Source organism: Hippoglossus hippoglossus, chromosome 14 (assembly GCF_009819705.1).
Source record: "Hippoglossus hippoglossus isolate fHipHip1 chromosome 14, fHipHip1.pri, whole genome shotgun sequence".
Taxonomy (NCBI): Eukaryota; Metazoa; Chordata; class Actinopteri; order Pleuronectiformes; family Pleuronectidae; genus Hippoglossus; species Hippoglossus hippoglossus.
The window spans coordinates 11,393,387-11,417,803 of NC_047164.1; the positions used below are offsets into that span (position 1 = coordinate 11,393,387).

Below are 24,417 nucleotides of genomic sequence, written 5' to 3' on the forward strand. Positions count from 1 at the left end.
ATAGTTTACTGTTACTGTTTACACATGTTGCGGTTTCTAACTGTAAAACATATGCATCTCTTCAGGTTTGCAGTTGCTCTGGATCAGTTCTCAGATTCTCTGCAGATGGTGAAGAATCAAATAACTCCTGGTATACTCACCTGGCCCCTAACTAAAGAGATTGTCAAAGAGACACAAACAGACTATTTCAAGGTAAGTTATTGTAGGTTTGTGTTTATTTCTGACTTGAAAATAGTGTTTGAACATAAACCACATGCAGTGCCATTTATGAGTTTTTACACCCTCTCTGCTAATTATTATACATGTAATATTTATTTTACACTGGTTAACAGTAAATACATAAGGGGTGGGGGCGTGCTTGCTGCTCAGCCTTTAAAAAAGTTCTGACAAATACTTTGGTCCATGTTTTGTCAGAACATGAACCATTCAAAAAACGAAAATTTGACTAAAATCCTCACTAGTTAATTTCCAATTAGAGATCCGAAGCAGGACACAATACAAGTTAAATCTGCTTTTCCTATCAAAAACTTGTCTTCTCTGTTGATCAGTGTCAAAAAATTTGGTTCAAAAAAGTTTTTATGGAAACAATAATGAATATCACTGTCTCATCACATAAATAACTAAATGTATTTTATGTTTTGCTTTACACTTCAGATGTTTGCCTTTGTTTACATGTATGTTCTCTTTGTAGGGAATCCTGGAAAGATTTATAGAGATGTGCAAATTCCCTCCTATTCCTGATGCTGTATGTCGACTTGAGCAATGCCGAGGCTCTTTGAAAGCTGAAATCTACCTGACTGACCCAGATTTTAAGGTAAACAGCAGTGAAACACAGCCACATGGTGCTTTTTAATTCAAACATTTAAAAGAGGGATGTTTTTTTAACTGTAAGCTTCTTTACCCAAAGGGCTTCATTCAGTTATGTTGCTGTCAGAGCTGTACTGTTGAATACCACATCGCCTGTTGGAAGACACTAAAGACATCAACCTTCTCTGAAAAGAATGAAAAGGTAAATTGAGATTTCATCTCCATGTGTAATTTGTTACTGTGCACAGATACAGGTAGCTGTTAACTCCTGCTGTTTATATTTATGTTGCAGGATTTCTTGCAAGAAGAATGTTTGACTCCAGACTGTTTCGGCCAAATCTGTAGTATCAAAATCATTGGACCGACGGGCCTGTTGAAATGCAAGGTAAGATAGTTCTCTGCAGGGCAGATGAACATGTGGAGCCACTGTGCTCGTGAACCACAGGATTGGTGTTGACATGATTTGTTTCTCTTTTAAGTTTGAAGCTACCATCCTCAAACCACAGACTCCTAAGAAGCCAAAAGTGAACCCGAAATGTACAAGGTGAGTCTGCAGTCAAACATCATTGTTACTATGATCTCATAGCAATAAGCATCATAAGGAGCATTGACTGCTAGGTAATCTTTTTGACCTGGGCTTTCAGGCCACAGCCTTTTCTAAACTTTTAATGAAATGATGTACCTGGTCACTCTCAATTACAGTCATATGTCTGACCCATTAAAATGCCTTTTTACCTTAAACCAGTACTTGTTTTTCAATTACTGCCTTTCTCTCTGTTTGTATGTTTTAGTCTGAAGAAGTCAAAACCAAAGGTCGAGCACCGGCCCAAGAGGAAGCAGCTCGAGCTGTCGTTTCAAGAGAAACCGCCAATCAGCAACGAGATCCTGCAGCAGAACGACGACTCTGCAACTCAGAGTGAACAGAAAGGTACTGGAGTTTATCTGTCACTTTTCTGATGGCACTTATTCTGGAGACGTGAGCTCACATTCAGGAGAAGTGAAGTCTGTTTATTCTCCCTTTTTAAATGTCGTGTTTGCTCGTTGTTTTCAGCCTGGTTGCTGTACAGGGATCGGGTTCTACTGCAGATCAGCCAGAACATGGAGTTGCTGAGAGAGGAGAAGAGCCTCCAGGGGTCAGCCCTGATAATCAGCCTGAAGCCCTGGCTGGAGCTGGACTCGAAGAGGGGGAACCAGCTCGCTGAGAGGATGCTGAACTGGCAGCAGGAGCCTTTGGAGACGTTTTGTCGGGCTGTTGAGCTCCTGTTGGAGAGGAAGAATCGGGTGTGGGCTCGTGTCCTGATCGAAATGCTCAGTAGCTCTCTGGATGTAAATCAAAAACTCAACAACTGGGCATTTCAGCTCAACAATGCAGGTCAGCATTCACCATGTTTCTGTAGATATGACTTAATGTTTTGTATCACACGTGTAATATGTGTGACGTGGAAGTAGTCAGGTGTTGTATAAGAAATAGTGAATTTTAACATTATTTTCAGGTTGGGACGTTTGACCAAATTCTTTTTCATCTCTTTAGGCCTGAACGCTGCCAGATCCTTCATCCAGTGCAACGCAGAACACTTGGAGCAGCTGGACCTCGCTCTTCTGCTCACCTTTGGCCCATTACAGGAGATGATTTTAGCCAAGCTCGGTACAAGGCCCGAGCTTTTTTCAAGTATTGGCTTGACTGTGACTGAATACCTAAAACAGGCCTCACCACAGGACATGAGACTCTTTATCTGGACTCTGGAGGAGCACAGGGAGGAGTACCTGACCTGCCACACTATACTGGATGACTATTTTGATATGGGTATGAATATTTAATTTGATTTGAAAACATGGTGATTTTCTGCCCTGACTTCATGACTCATCTTTCAATTGTTTGTTTTACAGATGGACATTTTTCGGTCTTAAAAAAGTCTGATGAAAATCAAAATGTAAGTCCTTTAGAAACCTTGGAGAATTTTGTTCCCACTCAAACTAAATGTAATGGAATACTTTTGGGGAAAGTTGCTTATTTGGTTTAAAAGTCTTTTTACTTGTTAAATTGATTTAGCACCTCTAATGCTCACAAATTACAACATTGTATCTGTTTTATCTGTTCAAAACCAAAGTGTAAAATTGAAAAATTGTCATTCACTTTGTCTTCATTTCAGAATTCTCCTATCAAGACTAAGGGTCGAGGTCGGAAAAAGAAACAGAGAGAGACAAAGGTCAGAAATTGAATAGGTAGTTGTTTCTTGAAGACGGGACATTTTGTTCACATGTGGCATCACTGATGTGTGTCCTCTTCTCTCTCAGGGTGTTATTGTTTTGTCTGGCATGAGAAGCGTAACTCCAAGAGATGAGTGGGAGCAAGACTTATTTGAAGACGACTCTTTGTAAGTTTCGTCCTCCTCACAGACACGGCTTGTGTTGTAACTGTCATTTTAACTTTTAAAAACATGGAGCTTTGTGTCAACAGATCATTCCTTCACCCGGCTGATCCATTTAGTGTACCCAGTCACCTCCGAGAGCAAGTGGCTGATTTTGAGAACCAGTACAACGGCATCCCACACAGAAGTCACTATAAAAACATTTTGGACAACAACCCTGACCCAACAAAAGAGAGTTTGTACGAGTAAGTGTGAGCCTCAGTTCCATAGATACATCATCTTTTATGGTAGGTTCACAGTTAACGCAAAACAATTTGTTTGTATCAAGATTACATAGAGAGTCAAATCAAATACACAAAAGTGAAAATTTCCATTGGTTTGAACGCAGTGTTACTGTTCATTTTAATAACTTTTTTAACAAAGCAGCAGAAAAACAAAAACAGGAGGGAGGAGAAAGAGAAAATAAAATGCAAGACAGCAATCCTCAGGAAAAGACAGACAATAGTTCTGGTGCTAGCCAGACGTTACACTTCAACTTCCTCAACACACAGGGGCGCCCTAATGAGAAGCTCTTGAGACCAAGTGCCATAGAAACGGCCCCCGTGTTCTTCTTCATTGGTTGTAATTGGTTTCAACACAGTTGTGACGTGAATCTTTATAACATGTTATTAAATGTTTTAAAAATCAGAGACATAACCAATAATTATTTGAATAAAAAACTAATTTTATTAAATGTGTATTTAAGCCTGAACAAAGACTGGTAACAAAAGTTCACAGTTGCTGGTTGTCATAGTAATGCAATACTCTCTCTGGCTGACTTATAATATCTTTAGTGAATAGATATTTAATATATACATTATAACATACATTTTTAAACCAGCAGGTTGATATTTCTTGCTTTCAGTGAAAAGGATGTGCCTTTACACTCAATCGTCAAACTGCCTTTTATACTTTGTTTCCCGTCTTGTCTTCTCATTTTGATTTTCTCTGTGCTACTGCAGCTACTTTGCCCAGATCTTGGAGGAGCACGGTCCGCTGATGGCTGAGGACACCCTGCTGGTCGGTGAACTGAAATATTTCCCTTCCGTGGCTCAGCAAAAGATCCAACAAGCGGGCAGCTTCGAGTCCTTCCTCCTGGAGTCTCTTCGCTTCATAAAGATGGGGAGATGTATCGGCCTGGCTAAGCATGCTGTTAGCTTGCAGCAGGCAGGACATGGAACCATCCTGGATGATCTGGACATCATAGTGGATCCTGACACAAACCATGTATCTACTGATTTGCATGAACCTGTTTTCCCAAGATATGGGGGCAATTCTTCATCTGCACAGACTCAAGTCCATCCCATCCTCCCAAATCCTTATACATTTTCCTTCAAGTCAGCTTGTGAAGTTTTGCCGTATGAGGACAGCTTCTACCGCTGGAGTAGCAGGGACAGTCAACAGCCATCCCCCTACCTTTTCGACAGAAGTGAGTTGGATCATGTCAGTGATTCTGATGTTGGAGTTTTGGATATTGATCCATATCTGGGTGAAGTTGCTTCTTGGACAAGTGTGGAAAACCTTTTGAGGAAACACCAAGCAGTTCAGGTTAATGTCAACATTTTAATCAGATGTTTGAATAAAGCAAGATGAAACACCTGAATGCTGAATTGTTAGTAAGTTGAAATTGCTCCTCTTTTTTTCCTGTTAGACATGTCCAGAGACCATGAGCAGTGTCGCAGTGAATACAGAGCTTCACGTGCGTTTTGAGAGCTGCGAGGTGAGTGCAGCAGCTTCAAGCTACCCAAATGACGGTCTGACTGATTTATCATTTTTGATGTTGACCTTTCTGACCCTTTTCACTTTTCCAGGGCGACATCAACAAAAAGGAGAAGAGCAACAAGAGGTTGGAGCAGCAGATCAAGGAAATGGCAAATGGCAGCGTCAACCAAAAGTACAAAGACGACATCACCGCCCTTGAGGAAGACATACGGAAGATCACTGCCAATATACAAGTAGGTCCATAACCAGTTATTATAGGTACAATGCAAAATAGATGAAACTGAATAGCGGATGATGTAATAAATGGTTCTTTTCTCTTGTCAAGGTGACCAATAGGGAGCTGACACTGTTCCAGCAGAGGCTGGAAGAGGAGGTGAGAAAGGACCAGAAAGAGAAGAAGGCCAACCAGGAAGTACTGAAGTCCCTCAAGCTGGAGACAGAAGAGTTGGTGGAGGAGCAGGGAAGGTAAGACCGAGGGCGATGAGCGTCCGTCACCTGGTTCGTTTTTAGATCGGTTCTCTGTGTCTGTTTATTCAAGCATCTCAGCTGGCAGCATGAACATAGATCAAATAACCTCTTGTATATTGTAACATATATGGGTCACAAGTGTTTGTACAGACACTCTTCACAATTTTATTTGGAATAAAGGTACAGTTGTATATGTTGTGCAGCATTATCATCACATTCCTATTTTTGACATTAGCACAAGAACAATGTAAACTAGAATGCCAGTATAGGCCATGCAGTCACACCAAATTCTGAATTTTTGTTTGGACACATATAAACTGTTGATACTTGACTGAATCTGCGTAATCTCAGCCACATGTGGTAGTTGCAAGTTTCTAGCTCTATTTAAATAAAAAAACCACCCTCCTATGAGGCAACATTTAAAAACACTAGACCCAGAGTTCCTGCCACACTATACTGGATGCACCAAATTGCACACACTCATAGATATCAGTCCCCTAAATAAGAAATATTTTTTTCTTCAAGATCCATGAATGGGAAATCAGATCTCACTTCATCCTAGGGGAAACTCTGCATTTTTATTTTTTAAACGTTGATTGTTCCCAGTTGTATAGTGTCTCAACATCATGCTCTTCATCAGTTACAGTTTCAGCAGGTCACTCTACACACAGGAGGAAATAAATCAGATGTTGATTGATCTATAATTTTTTTTTTAATTATTACATTTTTTAATGTTTTATTTGTGGGATTTTTTTTCATGTGTAGTCTGTCCCGAAACATCCGAGAAAAGAACACCTGCTATGAGGCAAAGTTGAGAGATTTCCTGGAGCTGGGGTAAGTGATGAGAGAGTCAGTGGTGAAGCATAAGTACAAATCCCGCCGGGTTTTCTTTTGTTCACTTCTTTCTCTTTGTCTCTTCAGCAATCAGTCAGCAGCAGAGAAGTCGAGTCTGGAGGATGAGATCAAGCGCCGCAAAGCTTCGGTTACCTCGGCAACTAAGAGGTCTCACACAGCTCAGGTAAGTCCTGCAGCTCGACCCTAAACAGGCACAATTAACAAGTCAGTTCTTTCTTGGTCAGTCATTGAAAATGTTCCTCCTTTCTATACTGGCATGTAAACAGAATATATTTTATAATGTATCATGAGGACATTTTCCCCTTCACTTACAATGAAGGCACAACAGTCCTCTTAAATTCAATCAAGATGCAGTAAATTGCACACACCTTCCTTTGGAAAACAGTGAAAATGTTGATAAATACCTTTTATCAAAATGTTTTAGAAAGTGATCACATCTTTCCACCAAGTTTCGTGAGAATTTGTTCAGTCGTTTTTTTTAATATAATCTTGCTTACAACAAACCAACAATCCAACAAACAAGGGTGAAAACATAACCTCCTTGGCGGAGGTAATATCATTATTTGGGGTCATCACTCTTTGCCTTTTAAAAGCTCCAATTCTCCTGGATAGTTCTTTATGACTCTGTTTGTTTGAGGTTGTTGTCCTGCTGCAGAATCAATCTTTGACCTCTCAGATGCCTCCCTCGTGGTTTTGAGACAAACAAAAACATTTAGAAGCAGCCCTTTAACTGCTTGATTTGCTCCTGCAGTTGTTGGCAGTGGAGAACAGCCGGGAGCAAGGTTTGTGCAGCCTCTACAAAGAGCGGGCAGACGCCAACGCTTTTCTCACCAAACTGGATGAAGCAGCTCACAGGTAACAGGAGTGAAATCACAGCTGTGCTAACAGTTTGGACTGGTTTTACATTTATGTGTCATGTCCTTTATCTTTCCAGATTCCCAAACCACAACCTGGAAATTAATAGAAACACCTGGAGATCCAATGTCCAAGAAATTGAAAAGAAAACCTCCATTGCTGAGGTAAATTAATTCACTACAAATAATTTAAGATCACTCAAAAAAAGGAATGAAGATGGCAGCTTCAATCAGAGGCTCCAGCACCACTGCGGTTAAATGTTTGCACATATTTCAAATTATCCGATTTATGACATACTTCCCTTCAAGACAAATTCTGAACCCTCAAACCCCCCAAAATGTTGCTAATACGTCTCTACTATAATTGAATGCAAGGGCTAAAGGGTTGAACCAGTTTTTTTTAGAAAGACCTGTCTCTGTGTGGTTCACAGACCCAGTACCAGGAGCAGTTTGATCAAGTGAAGAGCGGGAGACGAGTCAGTGAGTTAGTCCTAAGCAACATAAACAACCCATCTGAGACTCCAGCAAAACCAGTAAGACTTTCATTTCTCTATTTTAAATGAAACCCTTTTTTAAAATTGGTGATAAATAAAAATAAATTATTGAAAGTAATTTACAGGAAACAGTACAGTATAACAGTATAAAAATGTAAAATCCTGTCCAATGTGTTGTTGCAGCTCTCTGGAGCAGCCGGCTCCCCACCGCTCGTCCAGCAGCCCGCAGCTCCGGCAGCAGCTGAGGCTCCAGCCGCTCCGCCTCCAACGCAGCACAAACCTCCAACGAGGACACTGGAGCCTCCACACACCCTCTTTGACAAAGCCATCGAGGGCCTATCCACCATTTTCCCTGACTACACAAGGTAACACACTGACGCCATGTTTGACGCACTTTAGACTGTGTGCATGTTAACTCTGCTGCAACTATCATACATACGGCTGCTTCCCTGGGAGTTCTGCAAAAACAGATGTTCAGTGAAGTTTCTGTTTTTATTACACTGTTAACATTAACACAGTGTAATGAAAAACAGTCAACATCAGCTTTCGCCAATAAGTAAGAAACTAAAGTACAGAAATGCTCATGTATCTCAGGTCAAAATAAGTCGTTCTTCAGAAAGCAATTCAAAGTTTATTTTTTAACTGTATCTTGTTCTACTCAGTTTTCAACTTTGTTATAATTCTTAAAAGGCAAACCCTAAGCGATTCATTAGGTCATGTTTGGACTGCCGATTACTGCTCTCAGATGTCCTTAAAACATCCAATATTGGTTTTGTTAATATGATCTGTGTTTGTGTTCAGGGCCGAGTTGATGAGGTTTCTTCAGGAGCTGCGTTCCTCCAGCGGTGGAAGCCTGAGCAACATGGCGCTGCAGGATTTGGTCGGCGGAGCGACTCAGCTGATCCTGGACCATCAGGTAGGTCTTGTTTTTAAATACTCTCACCTCTGTAAAAATTTGGACATTTCCTGAAACAGTTTTTATAAAAAAAACTACACACACATAGGGTTTGGTAGTGATCGTCCAGTCACTTGTCATCTGTAAATAACTGTGTTACCTTTTTGTCTGTTTAATAAGGAGCTTAATTCAGTGAGATCCAACATCGTGGGACCTGGGAGACCAGCTCAGATTGGCATTCCCCCTTATGTAGTCACAGCTCCCGTCTGGCAGCCGGTTGGATTCCAGAGATCCACATATTCTGATGCAGTAAGTCCAAAACCAGTAACAAATACCCAACAATAAGCCTTTCTTATTATAATTCATCACAGCCCCAGCTCATTAATGTCACATTTTATTAAGAGAGCACAGTGATATTTAACCCCAAAAAATAGGCAACATCAATAGAGGGATTTATTTTTAAAGAAAGATGAAATACAGATTAAAAACTAGATTTCAAAAAATGACTTGTAAAAAAAGAGGAAGTGAATATAACTAAAGTCATAATAAGTAAGTGTTATTTGAGAAGTGATTAACAAAATTGTCTCAAATTAGCAGTTCTCTTCATTCTGAAGATGAATCAAAAGTTTGTTTTGAAGTAAATCTAAAAATGACAGTGGCTGCTATGCTAACAGGCTAACATAGCAGGTATAATGTTTACTATATTCTCCATATTAGTTCAGCAAATTTTAGCATGCTATACACACAATACAGTTGAGGCTGATGGAAATGTAAGTGAGTACAAATAAGTTTTGACCTGATGGTGGCGCTAGAAGAAAACTCAACACATGAGAAAAGTTATTGCATTTCATCCTCTGGCAAACAAGAATGTCAGCACCAGATTTAACAACAATCGTCTCTCCCTCCTCACACACTTGCTAATAAAGTATTTTGTGTGTGTTGCCAACAGATCAATGTGGAGGATCCCTGCATCATCTGTCACGAGGACATGAGTCCAGACAGCATGTGCGTGCTGGGCTGCAGACACAGCTTTCATAAAGATGTGAGTGAGAAAAAGTTCTGGTGTTAGAATGTGAGCAGCTGAGGAGGATTTTATTAACCTCCCTCCAGTTGTTATTATTAAAGTGCTGAGTGAAACGAGGAGTCAGAAAAACCTCATCACTACCTGAAGAGGACCTGTTCATGTTTCTTCAGAAATTAATAAATACCAAACAAAAATAGTATTTATAAGGGATTTTATTTTTTGCTGACATGAAGCTGAAGTGCAAAAAAAAAAAACAGAATTAAAGGTCATTCAAAAAAAATCTGTCAGCTTTTCTTAATCAATCAGGTCTTACATGATGTCAAGCTGCAGAACACAAACTAACATTGTCAGACGAGTCTGTAAAGTCACAGAGTAAAAACTTCATGTAGAGAAACAACCAGGACTCATTGTAGTACCAGATGTGAACAGACCAACTTAGCCCTGACCTCTTGTGATCAGGTTGGATGTTATTACGAGGTGTAAACAGGGCCATGGATGATAACTGGCTGTATAGGCCACAGCAAGGACAGGCTGAGAAAACACTCACTGATCTGAGCTCTATTTGCATTTGTTGGAAATATTATCTTCGTCTATGAAAGTCTAGTCAAGCTTATTCATTTTATCCAGGCTTGTCTATTAAGTATTTCAATTAATTATGCACTTAAACCATTTTCATATCGAAGGAAATACTACCGCTGGCCATATAAGTGCTTACTGCAGAATTGGAATATGTATCTGATGTAAAACAATCATAAAGAATCAAATTAAACTGATTGAAAACAAACCATTTCTGGAATGTGTAAGTGCAGGAATGTGTAACTGAGCACATGCATGATACAAAAACACAACTGTAGTGGTCAGCAGCTCCACAGCAGAGCTTTTTAAAACAACTGTCCTGAAGCCCAGACTCTGAATGTAAACAAAGAAAACAGATCCAGAACAAAGGAGTTGGAATAATAGGTCCTGTGTGTGGACGGTGACGGCTGCTGGGTTTAATATTCGTCTTTTGTCCCGTCTGTGTTCAGTGCATTAAGTCGTGGCTGAAGGAGCAGAGCACATGTCCGACCTGCAGGAACCACGCCCTGCTGCCTGAAGACTTCCCCGCGCTGCTGGGCCGGAGACGCCAAGCTCCGTAACATCGAACCACTTCGTCACTTCCTGAAAGTCTGCTTTTATGTTCAAGCTTTTATTTGACTTTTTATTCATTCAAATCTAAACATGCCTTTTTAGAAGCTTTTTTATATAATTAAAAAGCGGATGTGTAGAGAAACACCAGTTTTTACTTTAGGGAAAATAAAACTGTCTTGTGTTCGATCTGTTCTTTCTTGTTTGTCTCTGACATTTCAAATTTGAAAATTAAGATTTTTTTTTACGCTGCTCTCTTTTAGGAACAAATCATGGGAAGTGGTCAAATGTCTTAAAGTTTTTTTATCATCGTCTCCATGAATGTGACATTTATTACGTTTGAATATAACTTTAAATAATCACTCTCCTGTTACATTATGAAAGAAACAAGTTCAGATTTCCAATAAAAAAATCTCCTGGGTCACAACATTGTCGTCTGTCCTGTTTGTTTGTATGAATAGTGGCAGCAGCAGAGTTCCGGGGAAGTTACCTGACAGCCTGTTCAGACTCTGCACAGCTTCAGGGGGAAGTTCTCAGTGATCAGATGCTCGTCGTGTAACACAATGACGACGTTCACTTCAAACTCTAAACGACAGAAGCAAACAGTGCATCAGAAAAGAGGCTCTTTAAATATCATAATTTTAGTTTTGCATGGGAAAGTGACAAATTGCCCTTTTACAAGCGTTGTGCTCGGCAGCTGCTCTTATCTAACCCTCAGCAAGAATAAATATCAGTAAATAGAAGCAGACCTCAAACTATGAATTGAAAAAATAATACAGAATCAAAGTACGTGAAGCAGAGTGGGAGGCTTTACTGACCGACTTTGAAGTTGGTGGTCTCCAGCGTGGGGCAGGTGAACAGCCTGGGAAACACCATGTAGATGGGAATAGAGAGGCCGTGGCAGACGTCACCTTCAGCGATCTGGATGTTCTGAATCTCTGTGGCATCTCTGGCGTAACCTTCGGCACAACCTGAACACAGCCGACATTAAGAAAAAAACATTTCCCCCCTCTTACAAAAAAGGAAATTTCATCAACTCACCACAGGTCTCTACTCGTACAAGTTGAAGCTCAATACTCTTGATGGGGACGTCTGAGTTCTCCACCACCACCTCTCCAGTCAGCGGCTGGCTGATCACACAGTTGGTGGCGTCTAAATGGCCTCGGATTAGAAACTTTGGCAGTGAACTCCTCTGAGGACAGATGGGAAGTTCATTCTCTCAGCTTTGAATTAAACAACGTGAAGCAATAAAAATATTGTAAGAAGCGACGAGGGTTTCTCACCTCTCTGATGTTATCTAACGTGTCTGGAGTGATGGTGAAGTTTACTGGGTTGGGGGCAGTTTTAGCTTTCAGTGGCTGAAAATTCAAAATGAAAAGATGAATTCAACATGACTAACATCTCATCTGAGTTTAAGCATAAAAACAATTTTTTATAAAGTTGATTCCAAGACAATCAAATGATCAAAAAGTCATGTGATGCATAGTGTCCCAAACGTGGTGTTTTACACAAGACATGAGGATTCTCATTGTAAAGATGGTAAAGTTAAATCTACAGAAATCTCAATGACAGACAAAGTCAACTATCCAAAGGGCCTCATCCAAATAAAGTTTACTAAACACCAATAATAAGGCAAAGAAAAATAAAATATCGAAAAACAAATGTCCTATATCTGATTTGCTTTACTGCATTTCAATCCTGGGATAGTTTGTGTGTGAACCTTGATCACAGCTTTAAATCTGAAGCTCCAAACACAACGGAGAAACCAACTGTCACATGACTTTAAACTGTCTTATTTCCACTATCGCAGTTCCACTCACCTGACAGTGTACGATGAACTCACAGTTCCTGCTCAGGTCTTTGGCCAGCAGGGAGCGCTTCATGTCACAGCGGAGGGTGTACTGAGGAGAAGAAACACACAAACACGACAGTTCACACAGAAGATCTGGAACACAACATTAACTTTTAACTAGGGCTACGTTGTAGCACTGAACGGGCCCGAGCACACGCAACTCGGGACCTGTTGCGGTTGGTGGAGAGAGCGATCGGCGACCGGGCACACGGCTCCGCGTTGCATGCGCTTTGCACACTGCGGGAAGGATAAACGCTTCACTTCCTGCGTCTGTCACGCGACGTCGATCCTTGTCTACTAATTGCGCATTACGGTCCACGCAATCAATTGCAGATCACACGGTGAGAATTACATGTAAATGGAATGATAGTTGTAAAACAAAGCTTACTTCCTGTTGCCAGTAGGTGGCTCCATCACTATTATTACGTACAGACATATAGATCTGTTCAAGTAGGGGCTCTGATGTAGCGTGAGCAATTATGTTTCAATTGGACAATGTTAGCACAACTGAACTGAACTGATCTGTAGGTGGCGCTGTGACCCTGCACTAATATTAATATATGGAGCTGTTCAGGTCAGGATTGTGATCATAGGTCAGTATTCGAGAAAATAAATAAAATCCGTCTGTCTGTCTGTCCGTACTTTTTTTTTTTGGGGGGGACGGACAGACGGACGGATTTAATTTTTTTAATTTTTTTTCGTCCGTCTGTCTGTCCGTATTTTTTAAATTTTTTTGGGGACGGACAGACGGACAGATTTTTGTCCGTCTGTCTGTCCGGATTATTTATTTTTTTGGGACGGACAGACGGACGGATTTTAAGGAAAAATCCTTACAATTTCAATAGGGCCTCCCACCGTTCGGTGCTCGGGCCCTAATTAGATTAGTTCCATCATAAAGATTTTCTCCTAAAGCTGGATTCATTTATATCTGAGTATATGCAGTTAAAAGTGTGTCAGTACATCAGTGAGTGTCTTTGTGTACATCTCATATCTTTTTTAACAATATCTTAAAGGAATTTTTCAATGCTGAAATTAATAAAAATGCATGAAAGATGTAAATTGAATTCTGAAGCAGATTTAACAAATCTGTTGTGGTTTATTTGTGGTGTGAAAGCAAAACAGAAGACCACAGGATTTTATGAGCACACGTGATGTGGGATTCTGCATGAATATAAAAGCTGAGCTATCAAATCCATTGGCTGATTGTAAGCAGTCGATAAATTGGTCTCTTGGTTGATTATTTCCTAAGATATCAGAGGGTGACATGGACTTCAACTTGAGGCGTGTTGATCATGCATCGTACCTGAATGTTGACAAAGACACCGTGGTAGGTCTCGTACAGAACTTTGTTGCCCTTTGTGAGCAGAGGAAACTCAAAGGGGATCTCAGTCTTGCCACCTGGGATCTTTCCTGCCTTGGCCACCTCGATGTTACTGCTGATCAGCTGGATGGGCTGCGGCATGTGACAGGAAGGTCAGATTAATATCAGCATTGGTTAATTATCTATAGTTTATCTGTTGTAGTAAAACTAGAAAGACTAACGGATTAACTGCTTCGGCGCTCCTAAGTATCGATTCTGTCTATTCTGCATTAATGCTGATGAATATTTGTGAGGATCGTGAGGTTTTTAAACTCCCAAGAGACACATCTGTTACGGACCCCAGACGTCCTCAGGGTTAGTCCTCGTAGTTCACCTTGACAGAGTTGTAGAAAGCCTCGAAGACGCCGACACTCTTGGAGCTGAGCTGCAGGTTCACCAGTCCCTCCATGTTCAGAGAGATGCCGTGGTGCTGCAGCGGCTCCTTACACACCAACACGATGACACCAGCCACCGCTTCCTGGACATACACACACACACACAGCTCAGGTCCTGACTCCTGCTGTAAGAGCTCTGAACATGTCCGAGTTTCACAGTCATGATTTATACTCTTACACTATTTTCATCTAAACTGATGCATCCTCTCTCCACGTTTCATGCAATTCACCATGAAGAGAATACTTATTTACAATATTGCAGTGTACACAACCTTCATCAGGTATATATATTCAGATAGATATATATTCAGATAGATAGATAGATACTTTACTGATCCCGAGGGAAGGTTAGGCATCCAGTAGCACACAAAACAGGTTGTTGTTTTTTTTAAAGGTGAAAACAGTGCAAGAATAAAGCTTGGAATATAAAACTAGAGATATAAACAATATCAAATGAAGATAAGCACAGGCAGTGGTGGTGACAGTCTGGCAGCCCAGTGAGTGATGCTTTTAACCACTCTCATGACTGAGAGGCCACTGAATGTGCTCCTGTGCCTGGTCAGTGTGTCTCAGCTCTTCGATCTGAACTGTACAGTCACACATACTAACACTGTGGGTGCGTCATCTCATCAGAGGAGAAGAAAAACTTAAATCAAGAGTAACCCGAGAGTTTAACCCAGTGAGAGAAACAGGAAGCTGGCAGCGTCCAGGTCCGCGTCCTCATCAGCTGTTGGTCATGTGCTGAGACAACGCCTCTTAGTTAGTTAGACAGTTAGTCAGTTAGTTAGTTAATTAGTGAATTTAAAGAACAGCATCTTCTAGTACCATTTAACAGCCAGATGGAAATGTTGGAGCTAATGTTGGATGTAGCAGCAGTTAGCATTAGCTCGCTGTGTTTACGTACTTACCCCTTCATGGTAAACTTTGTTCGCTCTTTTCAGTCTTATATCCAAAGTGACGCTCATGTCTGACGCTCAAACCTCACATAGACATTAAATGTACAAGTTCCGGTTTATTTTAAATATGAATACAACAAACTAAGCGGCGTTAAATGTAGTTTTTACACATCAGAGTCTGGTTTGTTTCTAGCCGGAAGTATTATCAAGACCACTTCCGTTCAGAGTCCTTCAGAATAAAAGCGGCACTATTTGTTCATTGAAAACGCTTCCGGCTCCACTCCATCAAAGTAAAAGCGTAATTACAACCCATCTAAACCAACTAAGGGCAGAACAAATGAAACCTTACAAGCTGGAATCCACATTAGTAGGGCCCGAGCACCTCCGGTGGGAGGCCCTATTGTATTTCGAAGGATTTGTATTTCCCTTTTGGGGCTTTTTCAGGGCCTAGACATGCTCAAATTGTTACCAAAGTTTGTAGGGAATTCAAAGCCCCAAAAAGTAATTGTATTCTGGAGTAATTTGAAATGAGCGTGGAAAAATGGCTCAACAGCGCCATCTAAGGAAAAGCCCCTCAGTTAGCTTTCACCGATCTTCACAAAAATCGTAGCCCAGGTGTATCATGACAAGACAAACAAAAAAGGTCAGAGGTGCAATGGGAAAAAAGCAACAGGAAGCCCGCCATTTTGACTTTAGTGGCCATATTGGCCATTTTCCACATTTTTACTTTGATGTACTTGTCCCAGGGCTTTCATCAGATCAACTTCATATGGAGATGCGTGTCATCACAACAAGATGGAGATGAAAACTACCTCAAAGATCGATTTTTCGTCACACGGTGTGACCGTGGCGTGGCGTCAAAGTTTGATTACACGCCATCAAAACACAAGGTTCTGTATCTCGGACATATTTGGTCGAATCGAGTCCAAACTAGACATGTAAGACAAAAGTCCCGGCCTGATGACATCTACACAGAAAGCATGACTTAAAAACACAGCGCCCCCTGGTGGCAACAGGAAATGTCTTGTTTTTTGCATGTCTTACACTTGGAAGTATTCCTCCTCATCTACTGACCGCAGCCATGTCAAACCTATGTCAAAAGGGTCTCAAGACATTGATAATGTAGGCATAAGATTACTGTGACTTTTCGTCAAACGCCATATTAATGGCGTGGCGTTAAAGTTCATCGACTCGCTGTGACACACGAAATTGCTGTAACTTCCGTGTTCATGGGTCTATCTCCCTCAAACTACATTTGTGTAGCAACAGCCCCCCCCCCCCCCCCCCCGCAGACATTCATATGGTTTTAAGGAATGGGCGTGGCAAAATAACCGACTAGCGCCCCCTAAAGGGCAGCCCCGGCACTACAAGTTGCGGACATGTACAAAAAACCATTAGGGACATGTGTCTTCTCATAACAAACAAATAAGTCTCTTGGATAGATATGCTAGACCAAATAGGAAGCCCGCCATTTTTGGCCATTTTTCACATTTTTACTTTGACGAACTTGTCGTAGGGCTTTCATCAGATCAACTTCATATTGAGATGAGTGTCATTTAAACAAGATGGAGATAAAAACTAACTCAAAGATCGATTTTTCGTCACACGGTGTGACCGTGGCGTGGCATCAAAGTCTGATTACACGCCATCAAAACATGAGGTTCTGTATCTCTGACATATCGAGTTCCAAACTAGAAAATGTAAGACAAGAGTCCCGGCCTGGTGACATCTACACAGAAATCTTGACTTAAAATCACAGCGCCACCTGCTGGCTACAGGAAGTGACATGTTTTTACTTTGATGAACTGCTCCTGGCTGCTTTACAAGTCATTGGATCATGGTCCGAATTGTGACATTTCCTCAAACCGTGTAAACATTGAGGTGCGGCGAAGGTTCATCCTTCGCCAAAGGAGACGATGTTGTCATAAGTCCAGTGTGCCTGGTCCTATCACCGCCAAACTGATGTCTCATGATCAGAGAACAAGCCTGAACAGCTCTATGTGTCAATATTTCCTCAGTGTCATAGCGCCACCTACTGATTCGCCATGAAACAGGAAGTACTTTGTAAATCTACTCTGCATTATCCAACCGGCTCCGAACTACTGACCTATGATCACAATCCTGACCTGAACACATCCATATATTAATATTAGTTCAGGGTCATAGCGCCACCTACGTTACGTTACTTTACGTTACTTTACGTAACTTTACGTAACTTTTCGTAACTTTTCGTTACTTTTAGTTACTTTTAGTTACTTTAGTTACTTTTCGTTACTTTTCGTTACTTTTCGTGACTTTTCGTTACTTTGTAACTTTGGTTACTGTTAGTTACTGTTAGTTACTTTTCGTTACTTTGTAACTTTTGTTACTTTTAGTTACTTTTCGTTACTTTTCGTTACTTTTCGTTACTTTGTTACTTTTCGTTACTTTTGGTTACTTTGTTACTTTTGGTTACTTTGTTAATTTTCGTTACTTTGTTACTTTTGGTTACTTTTGGTTACTTTGTTACTTTTGGTTACTTTTGGTTACTTTCGTACTTTTAGTTACTTTTCGTTACTTTCGTTACTTTTCGTTACTTTCGTTACTTTTAGTTACTTTCGTACTTTTAGTTACTTTCGTACTTTTAGTTACTTTTTAGTTACTTTCGTACTTTTAGTTACTTTTTAGTTACTTTTGTACTTTTAGTTACTTTGTAGTTACTTTCGTACTTTTAGTTACTTTGTAGATACTTTTGTACTTTTAGTTACTTTTTAGTTACTTTTGTACTTTTAGTTACTTTTGTACTTTTAGTTACTTTTTAGTTACTTTTGTACTTTTAGTTACTTTTTAGTTACTTTTGTACTTTTAGTTACTTTTGTACTTTTAGTTACTTTTTAGTTACTTTTGTACTTTTAGTTACTTGTTAGTTACTTTTGTACTTTTAGTTTCTTTTTAGTTACTTTCGTACTTTTAGTTACTTTTTAGTTACTTTTGTACTTTTAGTTACTTGTTAGTTACTTTTGTACTTTTAGTTACTTTTTAGTTACTTTTGTACTTTTAGTTACTTGTTAGTTACTTTTGTACTTTTAGTTTCTTTTTAGTTACTTTCGTACTTTTAGTTACTCTCGTACTTTTAGTTACTTTTTAGTTACTTTTGTACTTTTAAGTTACTTTTGTACTTTTAGTTACTTTTGAGTTACTTTTGTACTTTGAGTTACTTTTGTACTTTTAGTTACGTTTTAGTTACTTTTGTACTTTTAGTTACTTTTTAGTTACTTTTGTACTTTTAGTTACCTTTTAGTTACTTTTGTAATTTTAGTTACTTTTTAGTTACTTTGTACTTTTAGTTACTTTTTAGTTACTTTGTACTTTCCGTTACTTTTAGTTACTTTCCGTTACTTTCCGTTACTTTTAGTTACTTTTAGTTACTCTTAGTTACTTTTAGTTACTTTTAGTTACATTACGTTACGTGACGTTAGTTATGTTACGTTACGTTACTTAGTTACTTTCCGTTAGTTTTAGTTACTTTACGTTACTTTTAGTTACTTTAAGTTACTTTTAGTTACTTTTCATTACGTTACGTTACTCGTCCAGATCTTCACAGTCACAGCAGCATCCGTACTGGTAGATATCACACTCACAGCAGCACATGGGATCATCTGGCTCCGGAGGCTTTAACTTCTCCCATTTCATTATGGCTTCCTGAAGTTCACAGGGCAACTTCGTTCTCTGGAGCGATGCACAAATGAACTACACCATTAAAACAAACTATTAGTGCAGGGAACATATCTATGGAAATGTACTGACAGAATCTATAACACAAAAACACACACACACGATCTATAACTTTGAAAAAAGCACATATATACATACATATCAACATATATATAGGAGCAATTGTCGTGGGGTTTACTTTACATCTGAATTGGCAGCAATATTTCATCTATCTTACTGTCTATAATGATATAAAACCACTTATCAATTAAAAGCAACTAATTAGGGCCCGAGCACCGAACGGTGGGAGGCCCTATTGATCGCTCTCTCCACTAACCGCAACAGGCTTCAAAATGCCTGTGCTCGGGCCCGTTAGTGCTACAACGTAGCCCTAGTTTATATTTAAGTAGGTTTTTTCATAAAACCCACAAAAATCATATCCTGCCATTCACCTCCATGCAGATACTTTTAGTTTTGTGTTCCCAAGTGTCTGATGGTTTGACCTCCACCCTAATACAGTGGGGCTGATTAGATTTTAAGCTGAATTCAAGTGGTCAACACATGTGTGGTGTTCAAAACATTAAAGGTTCAGTGTGCAGGATTTAGTGACATCTAACCCTAAGCTAAATCTTACACACTGGACCTTTAAATAACGTCCTGTTAAACATTCACCAGTGAGTAATCCAAACATCTCACTAGAACTACTTTCTACTTCAGAAATAGTCCTGTTGAAAACTGTTCACAGGCTGTTTGTTAAATATTTATTTTAAAGGTTCAGTGAGTAAGATTTAGGTGAAGGGGATCTATTGGCAGAAATTGAATATAAAATAATCCTAGTGATGTTTTCACTAGATTGTTTTATTTAAATTGTACAAATTGTTGTTTTCTTTACTCTAGAATCGGCCCTTTATATTTAAATACTTTATATTTACATTGGGAGCAGGTCCTTTCTAAGGAGGAAACCATGTTTCTTACAGTAGTCCAGACTGGACAAACTAAACACCTTTTGAGTTTTTAGGACAACTGAAGGCTACCACAGGTTCTCTTTCATGGAGAAAGAGAACCTATTCAGCTGCAACATACAACTTCACCACTAGATGTCACTAAATCCTACACACTGAACCTTTAAAAGTAAAAGCTTGTTGTAATGTAGTGGAAGCATGAGCTGTCAAATCCAGAACCTTCTCTATGTATAGAAGTTGTCGTGTAGTAATGAAATCTTGAAGCTGTTCAATCAATCAATCAATTCAATTTTATTTGTATTGGCCATATTCACAAATCCCTATTCGTCTCATCGGGCTTAACAAGGTGCGACATCCTCTGTTCCCTCAACAAGAAAAAACGATCAACAGGGGAAAAAAACTAAGAATCCTCAGAGAGAGCCACATGTGAGGGATCCCTCTCCCAGGAAGAACAGAAGTTGTTGTGTTAATTATCATAACATTTGTCTCTTGATATTTTACAAACATTCGATTCATATATGTGGTAATTTCAATTAATTTATATAAGATGATCTAATCATCAGGAGTGCAGCTTTTAGATATTTCTCCTCAAGCTAATGTTTTTTGGGGGATACATTAACCTACAGTACCTGTTGATTAAAATGTCACTGCTCTGTCTCTGGCCCTTGTTTTGTCCATATACAATCACCAACAGTCAACTCAAGCTTCCGTGTTGCCACAACAAGAGCTGACAGAAAGACAAGTGAGATGTTCAAGCTGAAGCAGAATGAGAGAGTCCCCTAAATGGCTCGACTCCTTTACAGTGAGGGTCACAGGACACATTTATTGAGTAAACATCAACTCAATGTATATAAAGTATGAAAAGTAAACTTACTCTTATGCAGATTATATAACAAAACTCAAACATTATTACAGTTGCATTAAGGTAAAAGTACCATTTTACTGTTGTGATCACTCAGGTCAAGCTACTTTGAGCATTATGCTGTTGGACTCTTGAGACAAATAACAAATAACATTTTAGAGTAAGAAAACATGTATTTTTTATATAAAAAAATCCTGTAGTACTTGTAACTATATTAGCAAGTGCAAGGAGAAAGCTGCATGAAGTGGAATATCTGAAAATTGTACTTAATCATGGAATTTGAGTAAAGATACTTAGTTACTTTCTTCCATTCATTGTTTCTTCACAGGATCATTTCTGACTGGAGCGTATCCCAACATGCACTAAAAGACATTTAATTCTGTTTAAATGAACATGACACTTTTATTTTTTACTGAATGAAGAAACATTTATTTACAAAATAACCGAATAATTTCATTTCAAGAGATTTATAGTATCGTTACAAGTAAAAGGCTTAATCAGTTTATATATGATGTAACACATTTTTCCTCTTCATCCACCATCCATCCTCTATTCTTTTTTATAGTCCTCCTCGAGCTTCAGCTTCTCGGAGTTGTTTTTGAGGAAGGCTGGGTCATTGCTCACTTGTACCTTGTCAAAAAAGTTGAAATCTGCCACGTAGCGCCCGCCTGTGGTGCCGAACAGCACCGGCTTGAACTCGTAGCCCCAGAGGATCTCCTGGGGAACGTAAGAGGTGCGGCTCTGACACATGGCTGCCGTCGACTCCATCGTGGCATTGAGGGTGACCAGCAGCTCAAACACTCGCGTGTGGAGGTTTTCTGCGTTCAGTCCTGCCAACGGACTGCGCTCGTCCAGAATGTGGTAGAAAGTAAGAGGGAGGATGAGGAAAGGGCACTCTCCACTGGAGTCCATGTTGAACTCAACAGCGGTCTGGTAGACCTGCGTCTTCTCACCTTCCTCTGTCACATTTGAGTGGAGGAGCTTTCCTGTCAGCTGACACTGGATCAGGAGGCTCTTCCTCATGTTGGCCACTCTCACCATCAGACACAGCTTTCCTTGGTGCTGGCAGATCACCGCCAACTGGCTGAACTTGATGGTCTCCGCTCGCTTCTTAGGCCGAGCCAGTTTGGCTAGAAAGGCGCCTGTGACGAAGATCTCAGCCAGGCCGGTGATGACGAGCTGAGCCACCAGAGTGAAGATGGCCAGGGGACATTCCTCTGAGATGTAACGATAACCATAGCCGATGGTGGTCTGTGATTCCAGCGAGAAGAGGAAGGCTCCGGTCATCGTCTTCACCATCACCACACAGGGCGTGTGGTTGGTTGCTAAATTCCCCTCCAGGTCTCCGTTCCCCATTCCAATGAAGTAGAAGATGACCCCAAAGATGAACCAAGTCATGACGAAGGTGGAGGCAAACAGAGTGATTTTGTAGCGCCACTTCATGTCCACCACAGTGGTCCAGATGTCGTGCAGGTAAAGCTTGACCATGCCCTCCACATTGTCAATCCGCACATTATTGTGGCCGTCCTTGTCCACAATCCTCCGCTGGACCGCTGCTGTCCTGTGGTTCATGTTGCTCTGGGTTGATTCAAAGTGATGGTGTCTTCTGAGGGTTTATTGTCGCATCGCCAAGGGAAGGACTGACAAAAGACCAGAAAACATATTATTTCATCTATAGCCTCATTATTTCTACGTAAAACATCCCAGCTATATTTATTTACACATTTAAAAAGTAATTGAAAGTATAATATGGTTACAAAACCCAAAAAATATTTTCTCTGGTGGTATCTAGTTTTTTTTTATTCAAAGTTTTGAGCTAGAAATCTGTCTCGAAGGTTTTGTTCATAGTTTTGTTCATTTGTTTCTCAAATCAGAATCACATTTAAACCACTTCTGAATGTGGCTTGGCTCTGATCACACGTCACCCTTTTACCCTTCCGACTTTCTTGAATCAATCTGGATACAATCTGGAAATACCAAAGCATGGATTTGGGCGGGCAGTCTGAACAAGGCCTCACATTTCTGCCTGTGCCTCAGTACAATGGAGGTGGATGAAATTTAATATGTGGCCCTGGCGTTTAACTTGTCTTTCCAGTTGCAGTGTCATGGTTACTCTGGATAAACCACAGGCCGCACTGTGAACACTTTACTGTAAAACTTCCTTCTACCAGCAGAGTAAACTGTTCTCGCTGCGTCCTCTTGATGTGACGGTGATGCTTTCTGAAGGGTTTTCAAGTGTAGATTTTAAATGCTGTGATCAGCACAAATGTGTCGAGACAGTGACACATATTGTGTGACCTGAACACATAAAACCAACAATCAGTGGCTACATACCACTACAGGTAAGTCAATGGTGAATGGACAGTTTTGTCAGCTTTCCATCATTAATACACTGGAGGAGCCGGGGATCCAACTCTCACTTTCTGGGTTGTGGACGACCCTCTTTACCTCCAGAGCCGCAGCAACAGAGAAGAAAATACAGTCTAATCTCTTGTGCACTGAGAAGCCCAACGGGAGCAGCTGCATGGAAAAAGTCTGTGGACCTGTCAATCAAACTGCTCATCTAAAACACCCCAGCTGTGTTCTGCACTGGTACAACATGTCATGAGCAGTAAACTCTATGGAACAGCTCATCACTATTGGAAACAAACTTCTTGCTGAGAGTTAGAGGAGAAGATCAATAACACTCTTGTAAGTGTCCTGGCTAAAAAAAGGTCCAGCACCTGTAATTAACACGTCTTACATCCTGTTGAACACATCAAAAGAAGCATTTGATTGCAATCCCAGCTGATGTTTGGCAATAGGCGGGGCACACCTTCGTCATTGATATACTGTTTATCGACCTGGGGTATTGAAAACTGAAAAGACCCTCCCCTGCTCTGCCCTGAACCACAACCCTTTCTGACACCTCCCCCCCTTAAAACTAATGTTTGTACAGTCCTTGATACTTGTCATTGAAAAAAAATACTATCAGTAATCAAAGAATGTTTTTTTTTAGAGGTCCTGAAATGTTAATACGAGAGATTATTAAAGACAAAAAATCGAGTACGTTGAATTTGAAAAACAACCAGAGGGCAATTGCAAATTTTCACTGAATGGAAATGCGCCTGTAGAATATAAGCACTAAATAAATGTGAGTTTATTTGTTCTCAATTGTTCCCATAAGTTTAAAACATGGAAAAACTGGTATGTTCCTTTAAAGTTGATCAAGATTTGTCCTCTGAGTGTTCAACGCAAAACAAATATCGAATGAAAAAAACAACTATGTCTGCGTAGCATTGTGCCCTTCCTGCTCACAGTTAAGTTGGAAGTTAACCTTGTAGTAAACCATTGCAGGAGCCTGCAGGACAACTGCTGTAACTTAAAATAATCATTGATCACTGGATAAATCTGACGCGTATTATACTCACATCCCGTCGTGCTGTCTGTAAAGCTGCAGGTGTCTGCGTTCAGTTGTCTCAGGGTCACACTCGATTCATCTGTAAGACGAAGCTGCCACAGAACACGGAGTTCAGTGTCTTCTTTCTCCTATTGTCCCGGGTTGTGAATGTGAACTTTGGCACAGTGGTAAAACAGAGATGAGACACAAAGCCGAGCTGTAAACTCTGATCCACATGGGGGCTGGCTTTTATTCCTCCGCCTCCTCCACCTGGACACAGGTAGGAGCAACAACGCGAACACTTGGAAGTTTGTTATGCTCCTTTTATGGTTGTTGTTGTTTGACACACACACCCAGATTTACTGC

At 40.2% G+C, this 24,417-nt stretch overlaps 3 protein-coding genes across 3 annotated transcripts in view; 1 reads left to right on the forward strand and 2 right to left on the reverse strand.

Moving 5' to 3' along the window:
- The window catches only part of ttc3 (tetratricopeptide repeat domain 3), a 22,032-nt gene extending 11,191 nt beyond the window's left edge, over nt 1-10,841 (forward strand). Inside the window, exons 21-46 of the mRNA XM_034606439.1 lie at nt 66-192; nt 692-814; nt 908-1,009; nt 1,100-1,192; nt 1,287-1,351; nt 1,599-1,735; nt 1,859-2,179; nt 2,339-2,611; nt 2,695-2,738; nt 2,958-3,014; nt 3,103-3,182; nt 3,266-3,421; nt 4,178-4,763; nt 4,867-4,935; nt 5,027-5,170; nt 5,263-5,402; nt 6,171-6,239; nt 6,327-6,423; nt 7,012-7,115; nt 7,195-7,279; nt 7,546-7,647; nt 7,792-7,973; nt 8,410-8,524; nt 8,684-8,812; nt 9,453-9,545; nt 10,553-10,841. Coding sequence (XP_034462330.1) covers nt 66-192; nt 692-814; nt 908-1,009; nt 1,100-1,192; nt 1,287-1,351; nt 1,599-1,735; nt 1,859-2,179; nt 2,339-2,611; nt 2,695-2,738; nt 2,958-3,014; nt 3,103-3,182; nt 3,266-3,421; nt 4,178-4,763; nt 4,867-4,935; nt 5,027-5,170; nt 5,263-5,402; nt 6,171-6,239; nt 6,327-6,423; nt 7,012-7,115; nt 7,195-7,279; nt 7,546-7,647; nt 7,792-7,973; nt 8,410-8,524; nt 8,684-8,812; nt 9,453-9,545; nt 10,553-10,663 — 3,604 coding nt within the window. The 3' untranslated portion in view covers nt 10,664-10,841. The remainder of the gene's footprint in view (nt 1-65; nt 193-691; nt 815-907; nt 1,010-1,099; nt 1,193-1,286; nt 1,352-1,598; nt 1,736-1,858; nt 2,180-2,338; nt 2,612-2,694; nt 2,739-2,957; nt 3,015-3,102; nt 3,183-3,265; nt 3,422-4,177; nt 4,764-4,866; nt 4,936-5,026; nt 5,171-5,262; nt 5,403-6,170; nt 6,240-6,326; nt 6,424-7,011; nt 7,116-7,194; nt 7,280-7,545; nt 7,648-7,791; nt 7,974-8,409; nt 8,525-8,683; nt 8,813-9,452; nt 9,546-10,552) is intronic.
- Nucleotides 10,733-15,388, reverse strand: vps26c (VPS26 endosomal protein sorting factor C). Its single transcript, XM_034606455.1, has 8 exons — nt 15,168-15,388; nt 14,199-14,342; nt 13,808-13,957; nt 12,473-12,553; nt 11,936-12,010; nt 11,694-11,844; nt 11,471-11,623; nt 10,733-11,237 (listed from the first exon to the last, which is right to left on the reverse strand). The coding sequence occupies exons 1-8, from the start codon at nt 15,222-15,224 to the stop codon at nt 11,155-11,157; spliced, it is 894 nt and encodes a 297-aa protein (XP_034462346.1). The 5' UTR covers nt 15,225-15,388; the 3' UTR covers nt 10,733-11,154.
- Nucleotides 15,389-21,077: 5,689 nt separating this feature from the next.
- On the reverse strand, nt 21,078-24,417 carry kcnj15 (potassium inwardly rectifying channel subfamily J member 15). Its single transcript, XM_034606454.1, has 2 exons — nt 24,083-24,417; nt 21,078-22,312 (listed from the first exon to the last, which is right to left on the reverse strand). The coding sequence occupies exon 2, from the start codon at nt 22,242-22,244 to the stop codon at nt 21,222-21,224; it is 1,023 nt and encodes a 340-aa protein (XP_034462345.1). The 5' UTR covers nt 22,245-22,312; nt 24,083-24,417; the 3' UTR covers nt 21,078-21,221.